The 12,262-nt window shown below is 39.6% G+C and overlaps 1 protein-coding gene across 1 annotated transcript; it reads left to right on the top strand.

Moving 5' to 3' along the window:
• The first annotated feature begins 1,613 nt into the window (after window positions 1-1,613).
• FABP7 (fatty acid binding protein 7) lies at window positions 1,614-6,136 on the top strand. The gene is made up of 4 exons (XM_053283929.1): window positions 1,614-1,870; window positions 3,024-3,196; window positions 4,472-4,573; window positions 5,874-6,136. The coding sequence occupies exons 1-4, from the start codon at window positions 1,798-1,800 to the stop codon at window positions 5,922-5,924; spliced, it is 399 nt and encodes a 132-aa protein (XP_053139904.1). The 5' UTR covers window positions 1,614-1,797; the 3' UTR covers window positions 5,925-6,136.
• The last annotated feature ends 6,126 nt before the right edge of the window (window positions 6,137-12,262 follow it).

The raw sequence follows: 12,262 nt of genomic DNA on the forward strand, positions 1-12,262 counted from the left end.
GGGCCTTCTCTGTTGCTGCCCCAGACTCTGGAATGCTCTCCCGGTGGCTATTCACTCCTCAGTCTCCATCACAGCTTTTAGAAAACATGTTAAATCTTGGCTTTTTACCCAGGCTTTTATATGATTGTCTCTACTGCTGCTTCTTTGTATTTTGTAAAATTATTTTAATGCTTGTATTTTAAATCTTTTCAATCAGATTTGTTTTATATTTTAGCTTAATATTTTAATTGTGTCATATGTATAGTATTGTTTTTAATTTTTGTGTAAACTGCCTTGGGATTGTTTTAATGAAAGGCATTATACAAATTTAACAATAAATAAATAATAGATAAATAATAAATTTGCCCAACACAGAAGTTAAGCTAACTTTTCCTGGATCTCCCCTGGATCCCTTTTTAAAAATCAGAGTTAATTAGCTATTTTCCAGTCCTCTGGTACAGAGCCTGATTGTATGACTAGTTACATATTTTTGCTAGGAGATCAGCAATTCCACATCTGAGTTCCTTCAGAACTCTTGAGTGGATGTTCCCCTCCCCACTTCAGATCCTAGTTTATTTGGAAGCTCTGACTAGAATAAGCCAGGATCACTTTATTCAGATGTCATAACAGATCCTGGCTTTGTTCTAAGCCAGGATTGAAAGAAGAATCCTTTCTCTCACAGCGCATGCTCCCGAGACTAGGGGATATTGTGCAAAACCGAAATTCATTCTTGGCTCTGTGTGAAGTCTGAACTGAGCCAGTGTTAACAACTCTGAGGTATGTTTCTGTTTACTGTCACAAGCAGAAACATTTTATGTTCAGTGGAATTCAGTGGAACTGTTGTAATTATAGTCAGTAAAACATTTCATTTTCTTCTTGCTTTTCTTCTTTTAAAGTAGTGATGGTCTTATATTTAGCAGGGCGAGAACAACTGGTACTATCCAACCCCGCACAGCATCCCTCCAGTGGCTGTTACTGGTGTCTCTTACACTTCTTTTTAAAGATTGTGAGCTTGTTGGGGACAGGCAACCATCTTATTTATGTATTTTCCTATGTAAACCACTTTGAGAACTTTGGTTGAAGAGTGGTATATAAATATTCGTTGTAGTAGTAGTAGTAGTAGTAGTAGTAGTAGTAGTAGTAGTAGTTCTTGCACATCCTTTATTTTCCTTGTGGGGGGATATCTCTGGAGGAGATTTAAAAAATTAATGTATATTAATTCTACCTTTTAATATCTCTGGCTCTTTTTTTCAGATCTGTGGATGTTATTTTTTTCTTTTATATGTCCCCATTTTTCAGATGACGGTTTAATACTTGGCTTTCTTTACAAGGAGAGTGAGAATCCATGTCTCTCTGAAATTATCACCAGTGTAGAGTTTCTGCGGAAACTAATCCCATTGTCTTATTGTTCAGCTCTCCTTTTGAGACTGCAATGTTCCTTGCCAAGTTTCCAAACAGAACTTAAAAGACCCTCACATATTTTTACATTCCCCTCACTCACAGAGGACTCTGTTCCTCCCTCAATTTCCCAGGCTGAATAGGATGGCTAGTCCAACCAGATCTGTTGACCCAGTGGCCTGATCCAATCATCAAACAGACTGAAAATCTTCCTCCCCCCAACCCTTGCTTCAAAGGAGGAATGAGAAGACTAGGGTGGAGTCTGCAATTCAAGTCATTTTCTGGTTTGCATGCCTCTTCTCCCAGTAACGAAGGGGTTGAGCTCAAATAAAACTGCAAGACTTTTTAACATAGTATTAGGAATAGTAACAACTGCACTCACGCCAGCTTCATTCCAGCTAATCTAACTCAGCAGCTAAGATGGTCGAGGTATTCTGTGCTACCTGGAAGCTGATTGACAGCCAGAATTTTGATGAGTACATGAAGGCACTGGGTATGTAGAAGGAGCTACTTAGAATAATCTCTTTGGTGGCAAAATCACACTTTTAATTCTGACATTTTTTCCTCTCCTCCATTTTGATAACAGAATCTGAGATTTTGCAAAGGAGTAACTCATTTGGCTGACATCAGACTAGTAATGCAGGCTAAAAAAAGTAATTATGTTCATATCTTAAATAACGTGCATTGTTGCAAGAAGATGAAACATGTTATGTAATTTAGATTAGCATCAGCTAATCTACAATCTGGTTAAACCAAATGGTTTGGATTTAAGAAGGTGCAGGTTGCAAGCCTATAATGTGCTTGTGAGAAAGCAAGTTTTATTAAATCAATGTGACTGATTTGAACTGAGATTCTAGCCATGATTACTTGGAAGTGAGCGCTATATAAAATTGAGGGAACTTCCTTCAAAGTACATATATTTAGAGCTGAGGTATGAACTTGCTTACAGTCAGATTGCAAGAAGCAGTCTTGCTTACAGTCAGATTGCAAGGAGCAGTCAGATTGCAAGGAGCAATCCAAAGAAATATCCTCAGGAATCATAGCCTAGTGATATGATACTATTTTATTTAAAAGTTCAACTGAAAATAAATGGACTGAAATGTTTATTATTCTGAATTCAAGTATGAGTTTAGTTTAGCTGGACTGAAAACTGGGATCTTTTTCCTTCCAGTATAAAGGACTGTTTTGTTTCCGAGTTTAGAATGGGCTGAAAGAAAGAAAGTGTATTGCTCAAATCTGTAAGAAACTGTGTCTGGTTGTATAGGTTTATAATTGTGCTTGGTGCACAGCTTTTTAATTTACGGGAAATAAATGACATTTGGCAACAACGGCAGTTATAAACCTCACCTGCACACAGTGAAATGCCAAATGTGTGAGCAAAAAACTAGCTGTCACAGTGATGACATGCATCACTGGCTGCTCTCTATTCTCATTAATGCAATTTGGTGAGTTGTTTAAGAAGTATTGAAAGAGAAGGAGTCTCGGGTGAATAGAAAAGTTAGCTGAAACGTGGATAGAAGAGAAATGCTTCTTAGGTTAAATATGATTATTTGAACATTGTCCTTACTTCTAAACTTCAGAACCCAATATACAAAACCAGCCAGTTACATTCATTTAATAAAAACCAAAAAACTTTTCTTTCTTAGGAGTTGGCTTTGCTACTCGCCAAGTGGGGAATGTTACCAAACCAACTGTGATCATCAGCCAAGAGGGAGACAAAGTGGTGATCAGGACCCAAAGCACTTTCAAGAACACAGAAATCAGTTTCAAACTGGGAGAAGAATTTGATGAAACTACTGCAGATGATAGAAACTGCAAAGTAAGCAAGGAACCGCCCTTGCTGCTACAGAGGGTTGTTTTTTGTATTTTATTATTATTTTAAAAGATGATCTTTTCAAGGCTGCCAGAATAGAAAAGAATATGGTTTTGTCCTGTAACCGAAAGATGCAGTAAATAAAGTTTAAAGAAGGAAAGAACTAACATTTGACCTCAGCCTATTCAGTATGTTCAAGCACTGGTTTATAAGCCAATTAAGAACAATTTTTAATTATTATTTTTAGGAATTTATGTTATTATCCTAACCATATCTCCTTGGAAGAACCATTCAGCCAACCATGATTTAAGTTCTCAGTAAATGTATTTAGGAATTAGGATAGAGAAGTTAGTTTATATGCTTGCCTAATTTTCGCCAAGGCCTCTAGCATGCTGAGAGAGTGGAGAATAGCCATTCAGTATGCCAGAGACCTGCAGGCATGGGGAGGAGGCACTGTGTACAGGGACATCCTAGGCTTCCACTCTCTTTCCCACCCATGTTATTTGTAGCATAGTCACAGAACCTGCTGGATGGCAGTGGCTCTGGATTCCACAATGGAAACGCTTCTGCCTTGAGTAGAACCCACGTTTCCAGCCCAGATCCCAGTTGGAGTGAAACTCATCCCTATCCTTGTGGGGCTTCTCTGCTACCGCCCCAAGACTCTGGAATGCGCTCCTTGCTGAAATAAGAGCCTCCCCATCTCTGACAACTTTTTAAAAGTCTCACACTTATTCACCCAACCTTTTTTAACCAGACTTGTCTGGTTTTAAATTGTTTTAAGCTTTTGATTTCTGTTTTGTTTATGTTGCTGTAAACCACTCAGATGGAGGTTTGGGGCAGTATACAAATATTACACACACACACACACACACACACACACACACACACACACACACCACATTTAGGGTGAGGGGTTTCTAATGAGCGTGGAATTCATTCATTCACTACAATTCACCAAAATGAAGCTACTGACAAATCCCTCTATCAGGAACACTATGAAACTGAAATTACTAATAAGAACACAACACACTAACTTTATTTCATTTTATGTATTTTAATTGAGTTGTTGGAAATATGCTTATTAACAAGTTCTTTGGTTTGAAATAAATGGCCCAAATGATTTCATAGTTCAAATATTAAAACATGTGCTAAATTTGTTACACAGGATTGGGGATAATGCTCAGAAATCTTATTTGTGAAATTTCCAATCTGAGGAATCTTTATGACTCCTCCTACCATTTTAAATGAAACCTCCTCTGTGTTTTGTTTTTGTGCCCACAGTCTGTTGTTACCATGGATGGAGAAAAGCTAGTTCATGTGCAGAAATGGGATGGCAAAGAGACAAACTTTGTTAGAGAAATTAAAGATGGTAAAATGGTCATGGTAAGTAAAGAAAGCTTTATTGAGTTTATCTACCCTCATGCTGGAGAAAACCGAGTATTGATTAGGATACATGCCAAGCATTTTGACAGGTTCATCCCCCCACCACCCATACTAAGCAGACTTCCTTTCTAAAGAACATGGTGCACAACATTGCCTTGTATGGAATAGTGATAATGAGCATAATTTAAACAAAACTTTAACAAAACAAAAAAAGGTTAAAATACAATCTCTGGTGTATACCCACCTTGGGTAGCACAGCTACTTGGTTGGGAATGGTCCAAAGCAGGCATTTCCAACCCATGGTATTCTAGATGTTGCTAAACTGCAATACATTGTAGCTGGGGATGATAGAAATTGTAGTTCAGCAACATCTGGCACACCACTGTTTGGGAACCCCTGATCTAATGCAACGTGGTCTCCCTCGCAGCAATTTTATTGGCAGAAAATCCTGTTCTGGCATTAGAAGCAAGCTTGCTTTCTTCTTTTATGAATGAGATGTCTCAACATATCACTGAAGAATCTATTTGGCTTCCTCTTCTCTCACTCTTCCTTCCCACCCATTACCTCTCTGTTACCTTTAAAGTTTGTCTTTTCTTCCTTGTTGTCTTTCAGAGCCTAACCCTTCATTGGTTCATGGAACTGTCTGCATTTTTCCTTATCCATTTTTATTTATTAGAACCTCAGCATGTGATATACTGATGGTGATGAAATGAAGGAATGCAAATGTAACATTTTAACATACTTACCCCAGTTCTCAGAGTCGTTTTTGCAAATGTTTGTGTTTGTAGTTTTCTATAAAGTAGGGGAAAACATATTTAGGGATAAATGTATATGTGGCACTTTAAAATATTTTCAAAACACAAGGGGAAGGGCAGACTGCAGCCCCAACTTGCTGGTGTGCATAAGGCAAGCTGCCAGAATCACACAGCTTGGTGAAGAACCTGCTATGATCACTCCTAAACCGTTACATCTGCCTTTATCCTTATTCACACTCCTGCATTTTTCACACTTGGATATGAAAATTTCAACTTGTTTTGTTCAATGAATGCTGAAGATTGTGGAGTAGACCATAGTAAGGTTGATACTGAGAATTCTCTCAGCTAATCATCCTTGCTGTGTTGGCATTTTCAAGCTATAGGATGTTACAGAAATTTTGTGGCCAGTGCCAAATTTTGCTACAAATTCTAAATTCCATGACAGTGGAAGAATCATTGAAGAATCACAGAAAACATGGGGTCTTTTGTGTTCTGTCCAATGCCACATATTCATCCTAATTGTTCATTTCTTCTTAAATTTGCAGACACTCACCTTTGGTGATATTGTTGCTGTTCGCCAGTATGAAAAAGCATAGAATTTGCCAATGTCCAGCTTGAGTTTTTAACGTCTCGGGATGGAGTAAAGAGCTGTCTTCAGTTAGCCATCTCTGAAATGAACATTGTTGACATGAAGGAAAATCAAGTGCTAGTTTTGTTTTTTAACTTTATACCATCAAATCGTCAAACTCTTGCTCTTGCTCTGTACATCGCCACAAGTAAAACTTTGCAATAAATGTCTGAAATTCTTGCTTGTCTACTTAAAAGCATGCCCATGATGTTTGACATTTAATGGAATTCCAATCAAATTGTAACCAAGATAGTCCTCCAGCTTCATAGCAATGGTGTAGTGGTTCAGTGAAGGAATTTGAGTAGTATAGTCCTTTCATTATTTATGGGACAAATACATCCCTCTGGTCTATCTGTTGCACGCACATGTTCACATTCTACTGCCCACACACCTTTTTTCATCACACACACACACACACACACACATTAATTTCTTCTGTTACTTCCCTACTTTTCTCTGCCCCTCTTTATTGGTGGGTGTCAGTGTTACTGGTCATAGACCATAATAAAAGACTTGAGACTTGGGTGTTGGCAGCCAGGTTGTTGGGAACAATATTGATCTCCTTGGCCACTCGAGAGACTTCCTGCTTGATGACTCCAATCAGCTATCAGGTTGGAGGACACTGGAGAACATGATGCCATACCCTGAGAACTCTCAAGCAGGGATGTTGCTAGGTAGTTAAAGGTTCTAAGGTCCAGGCCTACCACCCCCACTTCCATTTTGATAATTAAATCTATTCATACTTTATAAAGGAATCCAATGCTCTCTTCCAGTTTTTGAAGCCAGATATTTGTAACATTTGTATACTGCCCAATCTAAATTAATAGCCCTGGGTGGTTTACAACTAATAATACAGTACTTCTAAATGTTATTTGGAAATATTTCCAGGCAGAGCAAGCAAAAGTTTCTTACTATACTCTTTAAAGTAGCCAGTTCCTGATTCTGTCACCCACCCACCCAAAGGGCTGCTTTGCTGATATCAACCTTGCTCCGCTGCCTCTAAGTAGCAGCAAGGGCAAGCTCAGCATCTTTTCTCCAAACTACTGCTTGTCATGATGGTAGGAGAGGATCAAAGAAGGAAGGTACAATTCAGTGCCACATGCAGGTGCTGCAGGAACTTCCTGCTTGAGCTGGAAGCACATGTAGCATGCAGTATAAGAAGGGTTGCTGCCTGATGTCATTGCATCATGGGGTAAGGGCTGCCTGAAGAGAATGGGGAAGCTGTTCATTGTCCATAGCAGGGGGTTGTTAAGAGTAATAGTGCAAGCCACCCAACAAAGGTGCTGAGGTAACAGCATGCCTGGCTTGTCAGGCAGCAGTGCAGAGAACATCTGGCGACTAAAAAGTATTCATTGGGGCACACGGGGTGTCAATGCCCCTGTTTTCAGGACATGACTACAGCTTTTAAAGAGCCTGGTGGCTACAGAAAAGCAACTGGAGGGAGGATCCTGGCCAGGACCAGGATATCCTTAGCCAGGATGTCCTTAGCCAACGGACATTCAATCAATTCCAGGTCTGAGGAGAACAGTGGTGGAGTCTTATGTTTTGGCTGAGAGGAAAGTACAAAGCTGTCTTATACAGAGTCAAACTATTAGTCCATCTTGCTCAGTACTGTCTGCACTGGCCAACAGCCAGATTAACCCTGTGTCCAGACACCAGGATTTTCCGTCACTTGGGAGGGGAATTTTTAACTGTTTCCTCCTTCCTTCTGCAACTGCCTGAGGGAAACTATGCCCTTGTGGATTACTGGCCCATGCTGCCCTGCTGCTGAGGATGTTTCTTGATAGAATGAGGGAAGGGTATATTTATTATTATTTATTTATTCGATTTCTATACCACTCTTCCAAAAATGGCTCAGGCGGTTTACACAGCGAAATAACAAACAAATAAACAAAGTGCTACTTTTACTTGTAGTGGTGGGGAGGGAATTCAAGGAACTGTTCTGACCTCTTGATATCCACCCCTCACTGCAAGAATAGGAAATCTTTACCACTGGGAGAGGGGGAGAGAGAGACTTGCCTTCCCTTCCTCCCCCCTCCCTTTTCCCACCCTCAGAGTTCACATGCAGAAATATCCATGCAGAAATGAACAGACTGTTTCTTCGTGGATGCTAAGTCAACAAAATTCTCATTTACATACTCAGTTATAGGCTTTGAAAAATCTTAAGCACATGATTATTTCTCATTGGAGTTTTAGCTACTGAGCATTCATCAATGTTTCCATGACTGGACAATATACAGCAACTTTATTACATCAAATTTGATGTACTGGATTCATCCAAAATGTGTATGTGGTGGAATTATAATGAATATGAACAATCTCTCATGTTTGCATACATGAGAGTAACAAAATTCAAAATGTAGGAAGAAAATGAGGCCATTAAGTTCTAGTATGCACACCCTACATTTCACCTTGCCATGGAATAATTTTTATGTGGTCCACAGTTTCATAGAAAAAGGCTTATGTGAACTGGCTATACATGTAGGAAACTAGTAATTTGCCCTGTGATTGTGGCTACTGATCACAAAAATGACTGCTATTTCTCCAAGTATGTCGCTTAGTTCAAGCAAGCTTTCCCCCTTATCACTATATATGACATATATAATTGCAAGGGGGAAACTGAGAGTGTGAACGGGCTTGTGGATTCACATTTTGTAACAAAAGGCAGGATTCTAGGCACTGGTGGAAATACAAATTTTGTTAAACATCCTTTCAGGGAAGAACTGTAGAATCTAAAGTACTTCCTTACTCATGGGTTACCTTATATACATAGAACATTTCTCTAAAATTATAGCAAGAAAGCTGAGAGAATAGTTTCCTTTAACATGTAATGAAACATTCAAAAAATTAATATAAAACATTTCCAAAATTAATTTATAGACAGTATTTTAAGGCATTAAAATAAGCTATATAAGGCTTTATTTATAATTATGGGGAAAAAAGCATAGTTGATCCCATTTTAACCATTAGGCTACACGTAAAGAGGCTGTTCATTAATTTAGTTGATGTTTCTTTCAAAATATAATTGAGGGCTTGATTTCCTGAGAACACTCATGTCTCCCAGTGATGTGCAGTAGTATTAGCATTAGCAATTCTCAGTCCTTTGCATGACTGGATAAAGCCAATATTGAAAAAAACCACCACCATCACTGACCAACCAATTTACTTGGATATTGCTCCCTCCAGTTAGAATAGTGAACAGCTTATAGACATCTGGATTAGATCCCCTGGAAGAGAAGGCAAAAGTGTTTTGTTGATGGTAGTGCTTTTAGGTACTCTTGTGACAGGATTAAAAAATAATCCTGCACTTATTCAGGGATCCTCTTTGCATGAAAACTGCATAAATGTACATATCTGTACAATTTAACACACAAAACCCATCACTCATTGTTAGAATCAAAGGTCATTAATTCCTCTTCCCCCTGCTCCCGCCCCATCAACCTGAAATACAGACAGTTCCTTATTACAGTAACACATGGGAACCAAAATGGCTTTAACTAAGCATTGTCAGTTTCATTTGCCTCTGGTTCTTATTATCAGAAGGCATAGAAATGACATCTGGAAAGTAAAAATGTCGTTAGCTTTGGACACAAACCAGAAGTAAAAGCCATCAAATGTCTTTTCATCTGATTTGACAGGGGGAGAAGAACCCAATGCTTCTATGAAAACTTAAGCTTGTGAGATGTTTGTAGAATTGTGAGCATCTACCAGTTCTGAACCTCACTGATTAATGATGGGAAACAATAATCTGCAGCTAAACTTAATTAACCTACCAATTCAACTGATTTAATCTTGCAGACATGCAACATGAATTTATCCTGTATCACATAGTTACTTTATGGTGCAATTAGTAATTAAGTGCAAGCTATTAACCAAGATCACCAATTCAAATCTCATTTCTGCTATAAACTCAAGCCTCTGTCTGTAACATGAAGATTGCATTGCATGGATTTAACTTGCAGGGTTGCTGAAAGGATTATTGATAAGAAAGATAACAGGGTGATTTAGAGAACTGCGAGAAGCAAGCCACAAGTGGAATGGGACTTTCCCACATATCCGTCCACCCTACAGCCCCAGGCTACCCCCAAAGCCAATCAGGGGCCTCCAACCAGTGTTTCCTCTAACAGGGATTCCCAGAAGTTGTTGACTACAACTCCCAGCATCCCCAGCTGCAATAGCCTTTGCTTGGGGATTATGGGAATTGTAGTCAACAAGAATCCCTGTTAGATGGAACACTGCCTCCAACGTAGCATGGAGTATGGCATGGAGGGGACTGGCAGAGGGAGAAATAAGCAGAAATCTTGTCCCCCTCGTTGCCATCCACAATGCGAATTGGGGTCCAACCCAATGTATATGACATATTTTGAAGTGCTACATAAGTATTAAATATCCATGCACTACAGTATGTAGTGAAGTCATCACTGGCAGCCCTTTGTATCTTCTATAGACAAAGGGAGGAGATATAATTCAGATCATAGGAACATAGGAAACTGCCATATACTGAGCCAGACCATAGGTCCATCTCGCTCAGTATTGTCTTCACAGACTGGCAGCAGCTTCTCCAAGGTTGCAGGCAGGAATCTCTCTCAGCCCTATCTTGGAGAAGCCAGGGAGGGAACTTGAAACCTTCTGCTTTTCCCAGAGCGGCTTCATCCACTGAGGGGAATATCTTGCAGTGCTCACACATCAAGTCTCCCATTCATATGCAACCAGGGCAGACCCTGCTTAGCTATGGGGACAAGTCATGCTTGCTACCACAAGACCAGCTCTCCTCTCCAAAGTGTGGGAGTATCTTTCCAGGATACTCCCACACACTGCACTATATTTGATGGCGGTTCCGAGAACTAGTGCACTGCTGGTGCAGTGGGGGGGCATGGGAGGGGGCAGTGCTGGAGTGCCTTGACACCAGCATTGAACTCAGAAACAGTGTGTCATGCCGATGCAGGAAGTCTTGTCAGCCGTACACAGAGCCTGCTGCATTGGTACAAGTGTGGAATCATGATGTATGTGTGTGAATCTTTGCAGGACTGTAGCCTGTTTGTGTAACTTCATAATACTCCTTTACAGAGCTTGCAATGTTTTGCAGCAGCAGTATGGTAATACGCATTGTGTCTGTAATCCATTAACACAGCTCACATCACTGCTGTCTGGTTTGTGGGCTAATAGCAGATGACTGCCTTTCCCAGACCTCCCATTCCCAGAGACGCCAGAACAAGGTTTCTGACTTCATCTCCATGGAAAAAGCCATCATTTGAGTAGCGTTAATTTCCATGGCAACTGATTTATGGTGGTACCAAGTGACAATTTTGCTGAAGGTAGGGCTGGAATAGACTCAGTGTATTTACTGGGTTTAAATGGTAAGTAAACATTTGACAATACACCCTCTTCTTCTGTTGTCTCATATTCTTCGTATACATTATAAACATACTTAAAATGAACTGTTTCTCCCTCCCCTCTTCTACCTACACACTTCATTTAATGCATAGCAACAAACCAATTAAATTTTATTGACCTGCCACCTCAAATGTAAGCAATAATATCAGAGATCAAAGGACTAGGAATACTGCCATATGCGGCTTCTTCTTTCAGAATATTTTATAAGGACAAGGAAAAGGCTGGTGACTATGCTGGCAGGTGTAAAGTATGTTAAAACACAGACATGATAAACTTCATCCATTGCATGAAAAGTTACACACTAAATGAGGAAATATGCAAGTTTCAGGGGAATACTACAGGTTTGAGAATTTCTTCCATTGTATCACAATTATTCTCTGTTTTCCAGTTTAGGCTAGTCAGTTTTTTTGGCTACCCTGAACTGGGTTAGTATCCACTTCACCTATACATGTAATTTTAAAAGAGTGAAGAGAAGCGCCTGGTTCTAAAAACAGAACTTTGGTTAAAGTGTTATGAAGCAAATTTATATAATGATACGTTACGTGCATGAGCATAAGCGTCATCACAGAACCTATCTGGAATGCTTGTGGTCAGATCCGGAACATATGAGGTGAGAATGATAAGATTCCTCTACATCTGAACAGAACGCATTCATTTCCCACATGACCACTGGGTTAAACACAATCTTATCTCAAATAACTGGGATGTAGGAGGTCCTTCTTCAACAGATTTAAATCCTGATATATCTCTTTATAGGAAATGGAAAACCATATAGGCAGTGGTCAAGAGCATTTAACATGGACAGTCACAGAATCACACCACTCTTATACTTTGCCGGACTAGACTGGGTTGGTAAAGAATTAAGGATTGTCACCATATGCGGGAGGACTTCTGTGCCGTAAACAGCTGCAT

The sequence above is a fragment of the Hemicordylus capensis genome, chromosome 1, assembly GCF_027244095.1.
Source record: "Hemicordylus capensis ecotype Gifberg chromosome 1, rHemCap1.1.pri, whole genome shotgun sequence".
Taxonomy (NCBI): domain Eukaryota; kingdom Metazoa; phylum Chordata; class Lepidosauria; order Squamata; family Cordylidae; genus Hemicordylus; species Hemicordylus capensis.

Coding starts and splice junctions, on each gene's coding strand:
- FABP7 (XM_053283929.1), top strand. CDS start 1,798: ATGGTCGAGGTATTCTGTGCTACCTGGAAGCTGATTGACAGCCAGAAT. Junction 1,871..3,023: donor TGAGTACATGAAGGCACTGG/GTATGTAGAAGG, acceptor TTTCTTTCTTAG/GAGTTGGCTTTGCTACTCGC. Junction 3,197..4,471: donor CAGATGATAGAAACTGCAAA/GTAAGCAAGGAA, acceptor TTGTGCCCACAG/TCTGTTGTTACCATGGATGG.